This window comes from Microchirus variegatus (genome assembly GCF_963457635.1).
Source record: "Microchirus variegatus genome assembly, chromosome: 12".
Classification (NCBI taxonomy): Eukaryota; Metazoa; Chordata; class Actinopteri; order Pleuronectiformes; family Soleidae; genus Microchirus; species Microchirus variegatus.
This window is the reverse complement of record NC_139813.1, coordinates 27530490-27550735: the sequence shown is the minus strand read 5'-3', so window position 1 is coordinate 27550735 and position 20246 is coordinate 27530490. Positions and strand designations below refer to the sequence as shown.

At 36.9% G+C, this 20246-nt stretch overlaps 1 protein-coding gene across 1 annotated transcript in view; it reads left to right on the top strand.

Moving 5' to 3' along the window:
* myo6a (myosin VIa) overlaps positions 1-9306 on the top strand; it is an 82785-nt gene extending 73479 nt beyond the window's left edge. The window contains exons 30-35 of the mRNA XM_083898930.1: positions 146-181; positions 1465-1503; positions 2769-2872; positions 2971-3102; positions 6827-7045; positions 8757-9306. Of these exons, the coding sequence (XP_083755056.1) occupies positions 146-181; positions 1465-1503; positions 2769-2872; positions 2971-3102; positions 6827-7045; positions 8757-8956 (730 nt within the window). The 3' untranslated portion in view covers positions 8957-9306. The remainder of the gene's footprint in view (positions 1-145; positions 182-1464; positions 1504-2768; positions 2873-2970; positions 3103-6826; positions 7046-8756) is intronic.
* Positions 9307-20246: the final 10940 nt, after the last annotated feature.

Genomic DNA, 20246 nt, shown 5'->3' with positions numbered 1-20246 from the left:
TATGATCAATGAAACTCTTCAAAAATTTTACGTTAAATGATAAAAAAAATTCACTTTCTTTTTTCTCCCGATTACTTTTTTTTTTTTTTTTTGCCTCGTCGTCGTTAACGTGGGATTAACGTCCCATAATCCTCTGTGTTCACAGCGGCGCCGGACTGACAAAACTCAAGAACATGACCATGTAGGTCACACACACACACACACACACTATTATTAACCCTTTAAAGCATTGGTTCTCAAAGTGCGGCCCGAGGGCCAATGGCGGCCCGCAGACACATTTCTGTTGGCCCCGCAATGAATTACAGTTGATAGTTTTAATCCAGGAGCGACTAAGCTTGTTAAATGTTTATTGGACATTACTGGATACAGACCAATAAGTGTAAACTGTACAACTGTGTTTATTATGTCATCAAATTTTGGATGACATAGTGACACAGTATGACGTTTTTGTCAAATTTTGGCATTTACATTTTTTCCCAAAATTTTTTCACATTTTGGACAACATAGTATAGTATGACGTTTTTGTAAAATTTTGGACCGAAATTTTTTTTGACATTTTTTTTTTCAAATTTGGGACGCCATAGTATTGTACAACGTTTTTTGTAAAATTTTGGACCAACATTTTTTTTCCCAAATTTTTTTTACAATTTTGAACAGCATAGTATAGTATGACGTTTTTGTCAAATTTTGTGACAAAAAAAATAAATAAAAAATAAGTTGTCACATTTTGGACAACGTAGTATAGTGTGACTTTTTTGAAAAAAATTGGCAAATTTGGAACGGCATATGTAATTTTTGTCAAAATTTGGACGAAATTATTTTCTGAAAAAATGTGTCAAATTTCGGACGCTATAGTATTATACAACGTTTTTGTCAAATTTTGGACCAACATTTTTTTCCCCAAAAATTGTAAAATTTTGAACAACATAGTATAGTATGTCGGTTTTGTACAATTTTGGACGCCATAGTTAAATGGGATTTCTTTCAGTTTTTTTCCCTTTGGCGGCCCTCAGTCCAATGTTGGGTTCCTAAATTGGCCCTCAGGTATCAAAACTTTGAGAACCCCTGCTTTAAAGGGACAGTTCAGGCTGTTTTAACTGGAGTTTGTAAACCACTCACTCTCCCACACCAAAGTCCATAGAGTAAACCAGTGATTTTAACATCACAGCACACAGGAGTTCACAGGAGTTGTTGATCCACTGCTGCCTCCATCACTAACTTACAATTAATTATTCTGTAAAATTCGGCTTTAAAAATATTTAATTTAGACTTACTTTAGTGTCACAAAGTGACCACACGAGGCAGCAGAGGACCAGCAGCTCCTGTGTCCCTGTGAGCTAAGATCACTGGTTTTCTCTATAGGCTTTGGTGTGGGAGAGTGAGTGGTTGTTTGCTGTTTATTTCTTGTTTGAATAATAACTTTGTTTGTGCTTCACTGCGACGTCATGTTGTTGTTTTCTTTAGGGAGGCAATGGCCAAAGAAATGACTGAGATTCTGTCGCGGTGGGTAAAAAAAAACAAAAAAAACAACGTCCGTCTAAAATTCTGAATCAAATCAAACAGAAATAATAACAAAGTTTTCAATTTATACTTTTATTATTTTTGTTGAATCAAAATGTTGTGTTTAATTCCTGTAATTTCACGACTGATTAAAACATCACAGTCACTTTTGACGTCTTTAATCTCATACGTTTATCACAGATTTCACCTTTAAAACTCACATCTGGGCAATATTTTTTTGACAACTTCCTGTTTTACGATAATTCAAGAAAAAATAAAAACAAATTGTTTTATTTTATAAGAAAATCCAGTTATTTTTAGTATTTATTCCAACTGTAGTCAGGGGCTCTTATTTTGAAAGCCAGGGTGAAAGGAAGTGCGATTGACATAACTTCCTGTTGTGTTAAATTCACACGAACTTCGGATCAAAGTCGTTCCTCGCGGCTCGTTTACGTAGCCGCTAAGAATCCGAAAAAAGTGAGCTGTCGCTACGGCAACGACGCAACGACGGAAAGATCACGTGATCGTGTACGACTTTTCTGTTTCCTTCTAACAGTGAAGCTGCTGATGTGAAACACCTCCTCTTCCTCCTCTTCTTCTTCTTCTTCTTCATCTGATACAAACATGTGACTGTGCTGTGATAGGTGTGAGCTGCAGGTGGGCGGAGCTTACTGCGTCAGCTGACTCAGGTGGCGCCGAAAAAACAGGAAGTGGCCCCTAACTCTCCCGCGTAACGACCGATTGGCTCGAAAACTTGACGCGAGAGCGCGGGAAGACGCTCTGAACGCATCTGCACACAGGAAGTCGCGAAAATCAAAATCGCGTGGTTAGCTCACAAGTTATCAGACTTCCTGTTGAAGATCGTATTTTCGGAGTTTTTTTTTAAGTTTAAACTGCACTTATCGCACTTTTTCGTAACTCACAAAAAGTCTCGTAATTCGCATTTGAAGAACGAACTTGTATTACGACTTTTCTGTTTGAGTTTTTAAATGAAGGTTGCGTGAAAAAAAAACCCCCGCTAATGTATCAGAAGCTAACACGTGACTCATCTTAGCGTTGTTTTTTAAACGTAAACCTGCGGCACTGTCGGTAAGCTCCGCCCCCACACACTTCAACACGTGAATAATTCTCTCTCTCTCTTTTTTTGTAACCCAAGTTCCTGTAACAAAGCCCCGCCCCTCTGACCGAACTCCACGTACGTTAGCTGCTGTACGCGTTTTTGTCGCTGACTCTGCGATCTTTTTTTTTTTTTCCTCCTCTCGTCGCAGAGGTCCTCAGGTTCAGGCGTCTAAAGCCGCCGCCAGCGCCAAGAAATACGAGCTGAGCAAGTGGAAATACGCCGAGCTGCGAGACGCCATCAACACTTCCTGTGGTGAGTTTGATGTTTTTATTCACGACGAACGTTTTTTGATGCTGCGATGTTTCCGATGTTTTCTCGCACTCACGGCGTCTTTGTTTGTTTGCGTACAGACATCGAGCTGCTCGCCGCCTGCAGGGAGGAGTTTCACCGTCGTCTCAAAGTTTATCACGCCTGGAAATCAAAGAACAAGAAGAGAAACACGGAGACGGAGCAGCGAGCGCCGAAATCCATCACCGACTACGGTACGACAACGTTTTTTATCTTTGTTTGTTTATGATGTTGTTTTTCTTCGTACGGCGTAAAAAAGTGCGACGTGAACGTTTCATTTTCTGATTCTGGAGCAGAAAAATCTGAAGATTAAAATGTGACGATGTAAGAAAAGGGAATTGTAAGCGTCATTTTTTTTCTCCGATGTTTATGTCAACAACGAATTTCGACGCAAACGTAAAGTAGAAAAAGCACTGGGAGAGCGCAGACCTCCGCAGAGGCAGCTCGGTGTTTACAAAACACACTCTGCTGCTGCGCCTGGGTCACACACCGAGCGTCGCAGCTCGTGATAGCGTCTACGGATCACGTCCAAAATTTAATCACGTGTTCGTGGTCCCGATGTGAACATTTACTGAAAATATCGTCCAAATGCATAAATTGAGTTATGTTGCTAACACGCAAACAAACCTGGCGGAGGTCAGTAAATGGATGGTTAGCGTTGGCGCATTTTAACGTCAACAACGCGATAAATCTTTAGTAAATATTTAGTCTTATCTGTGTGTTTATATTTGCAGTTACTTTACTATATAAAGTAGGTAATTTAGTGACTTATATAACAAAATAATCTTTATGTATTCATGCTAAGTGTTTTTAAGTGTAATTTGTGTTTGATGTTTTCATGTGTGTTACGTCACTTCCTGTCCTCTTGTTGTTGTTGTTGTTGTTGTGTGTTGTTTGTGTGTCTCTGTGTTAAACTCCCTCACGTTTATTTTCAGATCGTCTCGTCCCTCAGAAACAAACATGTAAGTTTCCTTTAGCGTTGAACACTGTTAGCTAACGGCAGAGCTAAGCCCCGCCCCCTCCCTCTTTATTAACCCCGCCCCCTCGCTGCTCGCTCCTGTTGGTGTTCAGTGTTTCTGTTTAAAGGGAAATTGTCATCGTTGTGGTGGAGGAGGGTGTTTGGTTTCCACGGTAACGCCTGTGTGTGTGTGTGTGTGTGTGTGTGTGTGTGTGTTCTTGTACTTGCGGCATACTGAGGACCAGTCATTTTGGCCGGTCCTCACTTTGTTTTCATTGAAATCACTTCCTTAGGTTGCTATAACATGCTATACTCAATTTGTCAAAAAAAAAATCACATTTTGGACGACATAGTATAGTTTGACATTTTTGTGAAATTTTGGAGCAAATTTTTTTTTTCAAATTTTGTTTGTCAAAGATTTTTTTCAAATTTTGGACAACATAGTATAGTTTGACGTTTTTGTCAAATTTTGGAGCAAAATTTTTTGTTAATTTTTTTTTTCAAATTTTGTACGACAGTATAGTATGACGTTTTTGTCAAATTTTGGAGCAAACATTTTTGTCCATTTTGTATTTTTTTTTATTTTGGACGACAGTATGATCTGATGTTTTTGTCAATTTTTGGGGCAAAAATGTGTCAATTTTTTTTTTCAAAATTTGGACGACATAGTATAGTTTGACGTTTTTGTCAAATTTTGGAGCAAAATTTTTTGTTAATTTTTTTTTCAAATTTTGTACGACAGTATAGTTTGACGTTTTTGTCAAATTTTGGAGCAAAATTTTTTGTTAATTTTTTTTTTCAAATTTTGTACGACAGTATAATCTGATGTTTTTGTCAAATTTTGGGGCAAAAATGTGTCCATTTTTTTTTTCAAAATTTGGACGACAGTATAGTATGACGTTTTTGTCAAATTTTGGAGCAAAATTTTTTGTTAATTTTTTTTTTCAAATTTTGTACGACAGTATAATCTGACGTTTTTGTCAAATTTTGGAGCAAAAATCTTTGTCCATTTTTTTTTAAATTTTGGACGACAGTATAATTTGACGTTTTTGTCAAATTTTGGTACAAAAATTAAAAAAAATCGAAAAAGTTTTCCAGCCCTTTTTGCTCTGGGGCTCCACCTGCAGACATTTTGTGGTACTGCAACCAGTAGTTCTTTGTAGATGTCATTCATGAAGTAGATATTTGTAATTGTGTTGATTTATTTAAGTGGAAATGCTGGTCCTCAGTATGCAGCAAGTACAAGAATGTGTGTGTGTGTGAGATGACGAGGATCAGTGAAGTCGTTTTCCTTCAGTCGCTTCGATAAAGAGACGATTTTTCATGTTATTGATCTGATGTCAGAGGACGGTCAAGGACAGAGGAGGTGAGGGAGGAAGGAAGGAGGAGTTAAAGGGACAGTTCAACACTTTACTGAATGTGTTGGAATGAATGAGATACAACGTTTAACATGTGAAACGATGGTGAAGTTTGTTTATTTCTCTGTTTGATGACGAATGAATGAAGAGTAGTAATCTGCTTTAATCTGGGATTAGTGCTTTAGTGTTTATTTCTCACTGATTGTGGACGACATAGAAAAGAAATAACCTAATCTGAAGTGAGTCTTTATTGTCGGTCGTCTTTTGAAAGTCGCACAATGTTGTCACGGAGAACTTTGCAGGTTAGCGTTAGCATTAGCTCACGCAGGCTGATGAAGACCAGGCGGTCCACGGTCGTCAGGATCATCTGAAGAGTTAGAGGAAATCCTGAGAGCAACATGAAGAAAGAGACTTCCTCTTTTTACCGTACCAACAAACATGTCTGCTAGCATGTTCTGACCTCTGATCCAGATTCCTGCTGTGCAGAACCAAACATCTCCCAGGATCCACCAAGACCAGGGTTCCTTACTCCTTTCTTAGTCCATATTTCAGATGTTGTTCTGCTCAAACACACCTGAGTCAAAAAGTCCTCGAGTTCTGCTGAAGCCTGAGAACGGTGTGTGTTTATAGCGAGGAAACATCTAAAACATGGAGGACGGTGGTTCCTCAGGACCAGGAGTAAGGAACCCTCATGTAGACCAAACCAGTCACACACACAGCACTGTTGAAGGTCTAAAGCAGCAAACTCATGTTCACCGAGGGTCACATCAGCATAATTGTTACCCTCAAAGGGCCAAGATGTTACCGTCGTACAGAATAAATGTAACCAAATATAACGTAAACTAAAGGTAGCATATTGCTAAAGAACGTTCTGTATTTATCGTGTATGCAATTTCACTCGTTGCGTGATGCATATACAATGACACAATCGCCGTGCATTGTGGGAAATGTAGTTTATGGTCAACACACGCCTTAAAGCAGCACAGACCTATTTTAACAAAGATTTTTAAGACCAATTAATCACTCGCGGGGCCACATAAAATGACGTGGCGGACCACATCTGGGCCCCGAGCCTTGACTTTGACACGTGGTCTAAAGTCTTCAAACTCCGACTGATGCTACAGGGTCAACGCTTTTACACTGAGCTGCTGCTGCACCTGGTGGAGGGCGGGGTTCAAAGGGGGCGTGGTTAGACATTCACAACCCTATTGGCTACTAGTTTCACTCACTGATGGGGTTACAGGTGTTTCCAATCAAGCTGATTTTAGCTAGCAAAGAAGCAAAAGACAATGCTAACACTTACCCATCAACACTGAAGCTAAGTGACAGAAACATCTGATCTCCAACCAACAATTACAAACTCTGCCTCACACAGATTTAACAAAATAAAAGACTCTCTCACGTACTGACCTCAACATCAGGGACTAAACCAAAGACAACATCGTAGACCTGCACACAAACAAAAGCTGGATTACAAACTCTCAAACCGTCCTTGAACACATCATCACGAGGACTTCTGTCATCATTCCATCACTGAACTCACTCATTTTCTCTTTGTCTGTTTATGTTTTTTTTCCACCTCTAAACAACGTAAACAAACAGCTCAGCAGCACCCGGCTCCGCCCATCCCGGCGCGTCAGTACGAGGTGGCGATGAACCGTCAGCAGCGATACTTCCGCATCCCGTTTGTGCGCCCGGGCGATCAGTACAAGGATCCTCACGGCAAGAAGAAAGGCTGGTGGTACGCGCACTTCGACGGGCCGTGGATCGCGAGGCAGATGGAGCTGCATCCCGACAAACACCCCATCCTGCTGGTGGCAGGCAAGTACTGCAGGAGCTCGTACGAGGTCAAAGACGATCGGGAAGTTGGAAGCTAACATATCCACGAATAAAGACAACATCGTAAACGACTAAAGGCTGCAATTCAGACATTAGACGTTGTAATTTCACGGTAATTTGTCAGTCAGACAAAGACGAGCTAAAGTCGTCGTCAAAGCAAGAAGAAAAATTAGCCTCGTAGCTGTTATCGCATCACATCTCAGCTTTAAAGGTCACATAGAGTGGTCCTGTTGCACATATATGTTAGTTATGGAGGTCTACTTACATACATTACGTTGTTTTTATGGTCAAAATCCTCCTAGTTGATGTTAACGAGCCGATTGGAATCTGTCCTTTTCGAAGCGCTTGTCAGTCGCGCTATTTCAGCCATAAATCTCGCCCGAGAAGAGAGTGTGTTGTGATTGGCCAGCCAGCGTAGAGCCTTCCCACCTGTGTTGTGATTGGCCAGGTATCTGGAAGTGACGTAATCTATCACTTCAGCTCTCAGAAGCGCAGCTCCCCCCTCTGGAGCGGTGGATACACTGCTACTCATTATCAAAACATTGTTTTAACAGTGTTTAAAAATAGCTTCGTCACGACTCCCCGCCGCAGTCCCTTTGACGACCTTTGACCCGGAGTCAGACCCAGAGTCAGAAGACACTGTTGCTCGTGAAACACCTCCACAACGGACGTTATTCTTCTTCTGCGGTTCAATGTACGCAACCGGATGTGCCCGGACTAGTGCCCGGAGCAGGAGGATCGGTTGTTCAGGAGAACCGCTGCTTACGTAACTAGTACGGGATTTTCAGTGATCTCGTTGAGCCCCGAGATTACAATAAAACACAACGTTCTCAGCAATGGCTCAACTGTTTGTTTCGAACCGTCAGGGCTTCATAAACAAGGTAATGACGCAGATACACACCAAAAAAAACAGCGATAATTGGAACTTCCGGTCTAGTTCCGCTTTAAAAGCACTGAAGGTCATCGTATACGCTGACGATCTCTGCTTTACTTCACCGATGTTTCTCATCGCTCGAGACGCTATCAACACTTCCTGTGGTGAGTTTATTTCATTTATTTACGACAAACGTTTTCACGCTGCGATGTTTTCTCGTACGAGGCCAAAGACGATCGGAAAGTTAGAAGCTAAAATGTCCACGAATAAAGACATCGTGAACGACTAAAGGAGGCAATTCGGACATTACACGCCGTAATTTCACGGTATTTTGTCAGTCAGACGAAGACGAGCTTACGTCGTCAACAAAGCAAGGAGAAAAATTAGCCTCGGAGCGGTTATCGCGTCACATCTCGGCTTTAAAAGCACTAAAAGGTCTCGCTCGAGACGCTATCAACACTTCCTGTGGTGAGTTTGTTTCATTTATTTACGACAAGCGTTTTCACACTGCGATGTTTTCTCGTACGAGGTCGAAGACGATCGGGAAGTTAGAAGCTAAAATATCCACGAATAAAGACATCGTGAACGACTAAAGGCTGCAATTCGGACATTTGAAGTCGTAATTTCGCGGTAATTTGTCAGTCAGACAAAGACGAGCTAACGTCGTCAACAAAGCGAGAAGAAAAATTAGCCTCGGAGCGGTTATCGGGTCACATCTCAGCTTTTTAAAGCACTGAAAGGTCATCGTATACGCTGACGATCTCTGCTTTACTTCACCGATGTTTCTCACGTTTCGCTCTCTCTCTCTCGGTCCGACAGGAAAGGACGACATGGAGATGTGCGAGCTGAGTCTGGAGGAGACGGGACTGTCGAGGAAGCGAGGGGCGGAGATTCTGCCGCGACAGTTCGAGGAGATCTGGGAACGCTGCGGCGGGATCCAGTATCTACGCAGCGCCATCGAGAGCCGCCAGGCCCGGCCCACGTACGCCACCGCCATGCTGCAGAGCATGTTCAAGTGACGCCGCGGACGAGGAGGAGGAGGAGGGGCTTGTCACCGCAAAAACAGAGGGACACGTTTACCAGCTACGTAACGCAGATGGCGCCGGAGAGCTCAGAGCGTAGAGATTTAACGCAAACCAACTCCTGTCCTTTCTGTTTCTCTGCCGTCGTCGTCGTCACGTTTTTTTTTTTTTCCTCATTCTCGCCCAACTTTCACTTCCTGGATCGAAAGGGGGCGTGGCCTGAAGTGTCGCACACACACCGATCCCTATGCAGATTAAATCATTAACCGTCGCACGCGAGGAATTTCCGTTTAGTTTAACTCCGAGGCCTTAACACGTTAACAGGGTTTGACTGACACGCGACGACGACCGCGATTCTTCTTCTCTTTAGTTTTTTTTTGTCGGGAGCTGCCTTCCAAACACTAAAAAAAAAAATCGCGATTCCATTTTTAAACGACACTTTCCTCCATTTTCACCAGAGCAGCTGAAAAACCTGCTGTTTACGTCGTGAGAGTCCGATCTTTTCCTTTTTACGTTAAATCCAAACTCTGCTAATTCCTACTTTATCATTCCAACTGTTTTTCCTGAACCAAATATAACATGTTGATTTTTTTCTCTTTGTGATGACATGTGACTTAAAGGGATAGTTCAGATTTTTTTTCTTTTTTTTCCAACTCCAGTTGTACGACATCACTGAAACACAGCGCCCCCTGCTGCCGACAATATAACATCTACAAACACTGCAGAACAAGTTCACGTCTTTATCTTCACTGTTGGACGGACTTTAACCACAGGAAACTGAAGTTTGTAAACCGCTCACTCTCCCACACCAAAGCCCAAAGGGAAAACCAGTGATTTTAGCTCACAGGGACACAGGAGCCGCTGGTCTACTGCTGCCTCGTGTGGTCACTTTGTGTCACTGATTTATATCCAAATTAAGTTTTTTGAAAGCCGAATTCACTAAAACAAGTCATTATAACTCAGTGATAGACTTTGGTGTGGAAGAGTGAGTGGTTTACAAACTTCAGTTTACACAAAGAAAAGTCTGTCTAACAGTGAAATAAAGACGTGAACGTGTTCTTAAGACATAGATGATTTTATTGAATGAGTCTTTCTCTGTGTTTCTACTTAAGAAAAAATTTAATCTGAGCTTTACTTTAAAGTTAAAATGAGATAAAAATTCCTCTAAACTTTTAACTTTGACCAAACTTTGCTTAAACACATTTTTCTCCACAGTCATTGAGTTTCTTTTCTCTGGTTTCAACAAAAGTTAAAGCAGAAAATGTGAATGAAATTATGCAAACGTCATGTGCTGCTGATGTTAAAAAATAGTTCCAGTGAATTCATCTCAAGTCTGTAAATTCCACGAGTGATTTCTCGTTTTCCTTTGTTTTGAAATCAGCTGATTGTGTTTTGGAAAGATTAAAAATGTGTGAGCGGCTCGTTCTCGACACTGGACGTGTTTTTTTTCTACGCCGTGTTTTCCCACCGCGATGTACAAACGTTTATTTTTCAAAATAAAAGAACTGTTTCTACTCGAGCATGTGACCCTGACAAGAGAAGCAAAAAAAAAAAAATACGCGGGTGACGGAGTTCGGAGTCGGGACGATCTGTTGTGACGCTGCTAGCATTTACTTTCACGCAACAGGAAACAGGTGACACGTTAAAATCATTGCGATAAAGAAAGAAAAAATGTCATATTAATATTGCACGCTAAATGACTTTAAAACGCCGTCTCGCTCACCAAAAATACAGTCCGAGGGATTTATTGTGAAGTGCCACAAGGGGGTGCTGCATCTTTGTTTTGTACTTTAAAAGTAAAACGCACTTCCGAGCTGCGATGTTTCGTACCAAAATGTTCGGTAAAGTCACTTTTACATGACTTTGGGACATTTTCGGCGTATTAATTTGTCGCAATAACATCAAAAATCGCACACTTAATCGCGACAGGAAATGCCTTTGATGGCGTCGTGTTTTACGAGATACGTTAATTTGGACCCGCCCCCGAAAGTCATTATCGCGAAAAGCATTTTTTTTTATGTTAATATCTATTGTTTTCAAACATGTCTGATTTTTTTCCCCCACAATTTTGGAATTGTTTGAATTCTCAGGAAAAGTTACGATTTTCCTCCACGATACGTTAAAGCTACAGACGACAACGATGTGTTTGCACAACTTTCCTCGTTAAAATTTCCAATGTTGCAAACCAGATTTTACGATCGTGATCGGTCTTAGCGTTTTTCGTTTACATCAGATTGGGAAAGCGACGTAAACAAAGTCGTGAGGATTTAAAAAATGCTCAGAAACAAACGTAAACACGTAGTTGTCCTACCGTGAGTTCCGACGTCGCCGGTCTGGACCTTCAAACCTGAAAATCGTCACAGAAACACGTTTATCGCAGTTAGTGTCGAGTCGCTCCGAGCTCCGTCCTGCGATTTTTAAATAATTTTTTTTTGCTTCTGTCAGTTTCTTCTTCTTCTTCACGTTACAATCACTCCTGAGGAAGCTCCGCCTCTTTTCTAATGTTGATCTAACGATGAATAAATTCACTCATGTTTTCACTCACCTGCTCGTGTCTCAGTCTGTTAGCGACGGCTAACATCGTTGTCGTCGTTCACGGCGACCGCACGTCTGAAAAAAAACCCACTGGAAACAAAGTGAAGACGAACGTACGACTTTTCTTCAACTGTTTGTATTTTTTTTTTTCACTAAAACGATGTATTTACAATTTAAATAACCCTAACACAGTTTATTTTACAGTGAAAAAATAAGGTTTCAGTCTTTAAAACGTTTACAAGGAAACCACATCAAAGTTTTAAAGAACATTCGTAATCCACTATAATCCAGAGTTAAATAAATAAATCCGACATTTTCCTCACGCATAAAGCGCTACTTAGCAAATGTTTATACATTAGCAAACCAAGTTAGCACGATGATAATCCATGACATAGCTAACATTAGCATTAGGTCTGTGTCCAGCAGATTAGCATAAGTCTAACATTAGCACAACATTATTTTAAAAGACAAGTGTATGACAAACGTGTCCATTTAAGTTTTTACAAACATTTTACTGAAGTTAGCATGCTTATTAGCAACTTAGCACAGAAGTTATACAAGCCTACTCTAATTTGCGGTAATGAAGAATTTTAAAAAAGATAAAAAGTTGTTGCTTTAAATTATAATATTTAGTTAATTCATTCTTTTTCTTTGAATGTTGTTAGCATGCTAACCAGCACTTAGCATCAGAAAACTTCAACCTTTTAAAAGTCAAAATCAGGAAATGTTGTAAATTAGAATCAAATTTGTTTAGTTCGTAAAAACAACGTGAACCGACTGAAAATAAGTCGTAAAAAAACCACGGACAGAGGCTACGAAAAAAACCAAAAACGTCCAGAGACGATCGATAACCACCTGATCGTCAGCTGAGATTTTCTCCTGCGACAAATGTTCCCAAGTTTGTTTTTGTTTGTTTGACTTGGTCTAAGAGTCATGGGGCCCTGAAGGGGGCGCTGTCTCTGAAGTGAAGCTGAAGCTCCAACGAGTTTTGTCCTGAAAGAAAATGTCCGTCGTCCACTTCCTGAGTCTGTGTCCTCACGTCTGGTAGGTGAACAAGACAGAAATAAACAAAGGTCAAAGGTGAGATTCAATGTTTCCGACATTTCCCATGATGCCACTTAAACACAGTGTTGCATTTTATCACAATCTTTGTTTATAACGCAGACAAATGTTTTGTTGATATTTCAGTTTGGAAAAGAGACTTTTAAGACATAAGACATGAACAAACCACTCACTCTCCCACACCAAAGTCCATAGAGTAAACCAGTGATTTTAACATCACAGCACACAGGAGTTCACAGGAGTTGTTGATCCACTGCTGCCTCCATCACTAACTTACAATGACTGATTTTTTTGGGTAAAATTTTGGACCAATTTTTTTTCTTTTTCAATTGTCAAATTTTGAACGAAATAGTATAGTATAACATTGAGGTCAACAACATAGTATAGAATGACGTTTTGGTCAAATTTTGAACCAAATCTTTTTTTTTCAAAAAAAATGTCAGATTTTGGACGAAATAGTGGAGTATAACATTGAGGTCGACGACATAGTATAGTACGAGGTTTTGTCACATTTTGGGCTGAGAAAAAATGTTTCAATTTTTTTTTCCGATTTTGGACGACAGTATAGTATGTTGTTTTTGTCAAATTTTGGACCAAATCTTTTTTTTTCTAGAAAATTGTCAGATTTTGGACGAAATAGTGTAGTATGACATTGAGGTCGCCGACATAGTAAATAAAGTATGACGTTTTGGTCAGATTCTGGGCTTAAAATTATTAGTGGCAGTGTGGCTCAGTTGGTAGATTGCCTGCTCCATATGCTGAGGCTGTTGTCCTTGCTGCAGGTGACCCTGTTTTGAATCCCGCACCAAGCGCTATAATGCTTGATATTCCCCATCTCTCTGCCTCCTGTTACCTGTCCCTTCACTATACTATCATAAAAGGCTGAAAAAATATATAAAAAAAAAAATTCTCATTTTGGACGACATAGTATAGTATGATATATATATATATATATTATTTTCAAAAAAATTGTCAGATTTTGGATGTATTAGTGTAGTATGATATTGAGGTCGACGACATGGTATAGTACGACGTTTTGTCACATTTTGGGCTAAAAAAAATTTTTTCAAAAAAATTTCCGATTTTGGACGACATAGTATAGTATGTCGTTTTTGTCCAATTTTGCACCAAATTTTTTTCCCCAAAAAAACGGTCTGATTTTAGACGTATTACTGTAGTATGATATTGAGGTCGACGACATAGTATAGTATGACGTTTTGTCACATTTTGGGCTAAAAAAAAATATATTTTTTTAAATTTCCGATTTTGGACGACATAATATAGTATGTTGTTTTTGTCAAATTTTGGACCAATTTTTTTTTCAAAAAAATTGTCAGATTTTGGATGTATTAGTGTAGTATGATATTGAGGTCGACGACATGGTATAGTACGACGTTTTGTCACATTTTGGGCTAAAAAAATTTTTTTCAAAAAAATTTCCGATTTTGGACGACATAGTATAGTATGTCGTTTTTGTCCAATTTTGCACCAAATTTTTTCCCCCAAAAAAACGGTCTGATTTTAGACGTATTACTGTAGTATGATATTGAGGTCGACGACATAGTATAGTATGACGTTTTGTCACATTTTGGGCTAAGAAAAAATGTTTAAAAAAAATTCCGAATTTGGACGACATAGTATAGTATGTCGTTCTTGTCCAATTTTGCACCAAATTTTTTTTCAAAAAAATTGTCAGATTTTGGATGTATGAGTGTAGTATGATATTGAGGTCGACGACATGGTATAGTACGACGTTTTGTCACATTTTGGGCTAAAAAAAAGGTTTTTCAAAAAAATTTCCGATTTTGGACGACAAAGTATAGTATGTCGTTTTTGTCCAATTTTGCACCAAATTTTTTTTTCCCCAAAAAATGGTCTGATTTTAGACGTATTACTGTAGTATGATATTGAGGTCGACGACATGGTATAGTATGACGTTTTTGGTCACATTTTGGGCTAAAAAAAAAAAAAAATCTAAAAGTTTCCTGTTTTGGACGACATATGTCGTATGTCGTTCTTGTCCAATTTTGCACCAAATTTTTTTTTCCCCAAAAAATGGTCTGATTTTAGACGTATTACTGAAGTATGATATTGAGGTCGACGACATGGTATAGTATGACGTTTTTGGTCACATTTTGGGCTAAAAAAAAAAAAAAATCTAAAAGTTTCCTATTTTGGACGACATATGTCGTATGTCGTTCTTGTCCAATTTTGCACCAAATTTTTTTTTCCCCAAAAAATGGTCTGATTTTAGACGTATTACTGTAGTATGATATTGAGGTCGACGACATGGTATAGTATGACGTTTTTGGTCACATTTTGGGCTAAAAAAAAAAAAAATCTAAAAGTTTCCTATTTTGGACGACATATGTCGTATGTCGTTCTTGTCCAATTTTGCACCAAATTTTTTTTTCAAAAAAAAGTGGTCTGATTTTAGACGTATTACTATAGTATGATATTGAGGTCAACGACATAGTATAGTATGACGTTTTGTCACATTTTGGGCTAAAAAAATATATATTTTTTTAAATTTCCGATTTTGGACGACATAATATAGTATGTTGTTTTTGTCAAATTTTGGACCAATTTTTTTTTCAAAAAAATGGTCAGATTTTGGGCTAAATGGTGTAGTATGACATTGAGGTTGATGACATAGTATAGTATGATGTTCTGTCACATTTTGGGATAAAAAAAAAAAACATTCCGATTTTGGACGACATAGTATAGTATGTCGTTTTTGTCAAATTTTGGACCAACATTTTTTTTTCAAAAAAATGGTCAGATTTTGGGCTAAATAGTGTAGTATGACATTGAGGTTGATGACATAGTATAGTATGATGTTCTGTCACATTTTGGGATTAAAAAAAAAAACATTCCGATTTTGGACGACATAGTATATAGTATGTCGTTTTTGTCAAATTTTGGACCAACATCTTTTTTTTCAAAAAATTTGTCAGATTTTGGGCTAAATGGTGTAGTATGACATTGAGGTTGATGACATAGTATAGTATGATGTTCTGTCACATTTTGGGATAAAAAAAAAAAAACATTCCGATTTTGGACGACATAGTATAGTATGTTGTTTTTGTCAAATTTTGGACCAACATTTTTTTTCAAAAAAATGGTCAGATTTTGAGCTAAATAGTGTAGTATGACATTGAGGTTGATGACATAGTATAGTATGATGTTCTGTCACATTTTGGGATAAAAAAAAAAAACATTTCGATTTTGGACGACATAGTATAGTATGTCGTTTTTGTCAAATTTTGGACCAAATTTCTTTTTTTCAAAAAAATGGTCAGATTTTGGACTGAATAGTGTATTATGACATTGAGGTTGATGACATAGTATAGTATGATGTTCTGTCACATTTTGGGATTAAAAAGAAAACATTCCGATTTTGGACGACATAGTATAGTATGTCGTTTTTGTCAAATTTTTGACCAACATCTTTTTTTTCAAAAAAATGGTCAGATTTTGGGCTAAATAGTGTAGTATGACATTGAGGTTGATGAAATAGTATAGTATGATGTTCTGTCACATTTTGGGATAAAAAAAAAAAACATTCCGATTTTGGACGACATAGTATAGTATGTCGTTTTTGTCAAATTTTGGACCAACATCTTTTTTTTCAAAAAATTTGTCAGATTTTGGGCTAAATGGTGTAGTATGACATTGAGGTTGATGACATAGTATAGTATGATGTTATGTCACATTTTGGGATAAAAAAAAAAAAACATTCTGATTTTGGACGACATAGTATAGTATGTCGTTTTTGTCAAATTTTGGACCAACATTTTTTTTCAAAAAAATGGTCAGATTTTGAGCTAAATAGTGTAGTATGACATTGAGGTTGATGACATAGTATAGTATGATGTTCTGTCACATTTTGGGATAAAAAAAAAAAAACATTCCGATTTTGGACGACATAGTATAGTATGTCGTTTTTGTCAAATTTTGGACCAAATTTCTTTTTTTCAAAAAAATGGTCAGATTTTGGACTGAATAGTGTATTATGACATTGAGGTTGATGACATAGTATAGTATGATGTTATGTCACATTTTGGGATAAAAAAAAAAACATTCCGATTTTGGACGACATAGTATAGTATGTCGTTTTTGTCAAATTTTGGACCAAATTTCTTTTTTTCAAAAAAATTGTCAGATTTTGGACTAAATAGTGTAGTATGACATTGAGGTTGATGACATAGTATAGTATGATGTTCTGTCACATTTTGGGATAAAAAAAAAAAAACATTCCGATTTTGGACGACATAGTATAGTATGTCGTTTTTGTCAAATTTTGGACCAAAATATTTTTTTTCAAAAAAATTGTCAGATTTTGGATTAAATAGTGTAGTATGACATTGAGGTTGATGACATAGTATAGTATGATGTTCTGTCACATTTTGGGATAAAAAAAAAAACATTCCGATTTTGGACGACATAGTATAGTATGTCGTTTTTGTCAAATTTTGGACCAAATTTCTTTTTTTCAAAAAAATGGTCAGATTTTGGACTGAATAGTGTATTATGACATTGAGGTTGATGACATAGTATAGTATGATGTTCTGTCACATTTTGGGATTAAAAAGAAAACATTCCGATTTTGGACGACATAGTATAGTATGTCGTTTTTGTCAAATTTTTGACCAACATCTTTTTTTTCAAAAAAATGGTCAGATTTTGGGCTAAATAGTGTAGTATGACATTGAGGTTGATGAAATAGTATAGTATGATGTTCTGTCACATTTTGGGATAAAAAAAAAAAACATTCTGATTTTGGACGACATAGTATAGTATGTCGTTTTTGTCAAATTTTGGACCAACATTTTTTTTCAAAAAAATGGTCAGATTTTGAGCTAAATAGTGTAGTATGACATTGAGGTTGATGACATAGTATAGTATGATGTTCTGTCACATTTTGGGATAAAAAAAAAAAAACATTCCGATTTTGGACGACATAGTATAGTATGTCGTTTTTGTCAAATTTTGGACCAAATTTCTTTTTTTCAAAAAAATGGTCAGATTTTGGACTGAATAGTGTATTATGACATTGAGGTTGATGACATAGTATAGTATGATGTTATGTCACATTTTGGGATAAAAAAAAAAACATTCCGATTTTGGACGACATAGTATAGTATGTCGTTTTTGTCAAATTTTGGACCAAATTTCTTTTTTTCAAAAAAATTGTCAGATTTTGGACTAAATAGTGTAGTATGACATTGAGGTCGAAGACATAGTATAGTATGATGTTCTGTCACATTTTGGGATAAAAAAAAAAAAACATTCCGATTTTGGACGACATAGTATAGTATGTCGTTTTTGTCAAATTTTGGACCAAAATATTTTTTTTCAAAAAAATTGTCAGATTTTGGATTAAATAGTGTAGTATGACATTGAGGTTGATGACATAGTATAGTATGATGTTCTGTCACATTTTGGGATAAAAAAAAAAACATTCCGATTTTGGACGACATAGTATAGTATGTCGTTTTTGTCAAATTTTGGACCAAAATATTTTTTTTCAAAAAATGGTCAGATTTTGGACTAAATAGTGTAGTATGACATTGAGGTTGATGACATAGTATAGTATGATGTTCTGTCACATTTTGGGATAAAAAAAAAAAACATTCCGATTTTGGACGACATAGTATAGTATGTCGTTTTTGTCAAATTTTGGACCAAATTTCTTTTTTTCAAAAAAATGGTCAGATTTTGGACTGAATAGTGTATTATGACATTGAGGTTGATGACATAGTATAGTATGATGTTGTCACATTTTGGGATAAAAAAAAAAAACATTCCGATTTTGGACGACATAGTATAGTATGTCGTTTTTGTCAAATTTTGGACCAACATTTTTTTTTCAAAAAAATGGTCAGATTTTGGGCTGAATAGTGTAGTATGACATTGAGGTTGATGACATAGTATAGTATGATGTTCTGTCACATTTTGGGATAAAAAAAAAAAACATTCCGATTTTGGACGACATAGTATAGTATGTCGTTTTTGTCAAATTTTGGACCAACATCTTTTTTTTCAAAAAATTTGTCAGATTTTGAGCTAAATGGTGTAGTATGACATTGAGGTTGATGACATAGTATAGTATGATGTTCTGTCACATTTTGGGATAAAAAAAAAACATTCCGATTTTGGACGACATAGTATAGTATGTCGTTTTTGTCAAATTTTGGACCAACATTTTTTTTTCAAAAAAATGGTCAGATTTTGGGCTAAATAGTGTAGTATGACATTGAGGTTGATGACATAGTATAGTATGATGTTCTGTCACATTTTGGGATAAAAAAAAAAAAACATTCCGATTTTGGACGACATAGTATAGTATGTCGTTTTTGTCAAATTTTGGACCAACATCTTTTTTTTCAAAAAATTTGTCAGATTTTGAGCTAAATGGTGTAGTATGACATTGAGGTTGATGACATAGTATAGTATGATGTTCTGTCACATTTTGGGATAAAAAAAAAAAACATTCCGATTTTGGACGACATAGTATAGTATGTCGTTTTTGTCAAATTTTGGACCAACATTTTTTTTTCAAAAAAATGGTCAGATTTTGGGCTAAATAGTGTAGTATGACATTGAGGTTGATGACATAGTATAGTATGATGTTCTGTCACATTTTGGGATAAAAAAAAAAAACATTCCGATTTTGGACGACATAGTATAGTATGTTGTTTTTGTCAAATTTTGGACCAAATTTCTTTTTTTCAAAAAAATGGTCAGATTTTGGACTAAATAGTGTAGTATGACATTGAGGTTGATGACATAGTATAGTATGATGTTCTGTCACATTTTGGGATAAAAAAAAAAAAACATTCCGATTTTGGACGACATAGTATAGTATGTCGTTTTTGTCAAATTTTGGACCAACATCTTTTTTTTCAAAAAAATGGTCAGATTTTGGGCTAAATAGTGTAGTATGACATTGAGGTTGATGACATAGTATAGTATGATGTTCTGTCACATTTTGGGATTAAAAAAAAAAACATTTCGATTTTGGACGACATAGTATAGTATGTCGTTTTTGTCAGATTTTGGACCAAATTTCTTTTTTTCAAAAAAATGGTCAGATTTTGGACTGAATAGTGTATAATGACATTGAGGTTGATGACATAGTATAGTATGATGTTCTGTCACATTTTGGGATTAAAAAAAAAAACATTCCGATTTTGGACGACATAGTATAGTATGTCGTTTTTGTCAAATTTTGGACCAAATTTCTTTTTTTCAAAAAATGGTCAGATTTTGGACTGAATAGTGTATTATGACATTGAGGTTGATGACATAGTATAGTATGATGTTCTGTCACATTTTGGGATAAAAAAAAAAAACATTCCGATTTTGGACGACATAGTATAGTATGTCGTTTTTGTCAAATTTTGGACCAACATTTTTTTCAAAAAAATGGTCAGATTTTGGGCTAAATAGTGTAGTATGACATTGAGGTTGATGACATAGTATAGTATGATGTTATGTCACATTTTGGGATAAAAAAAAAAAACATTCCGATTTTGGACGACATAGTATAGTATGTCGTTTTTGTCAAATTTTGGACCAAATTTCTTTTTTTCAAAAAAATGGTCAGATTTTGGGCTAAATAGTGTAGTATGACATTGAGGTTGATGACATAGTATAGTATGATGTTCTGTCACATTTTGGGATA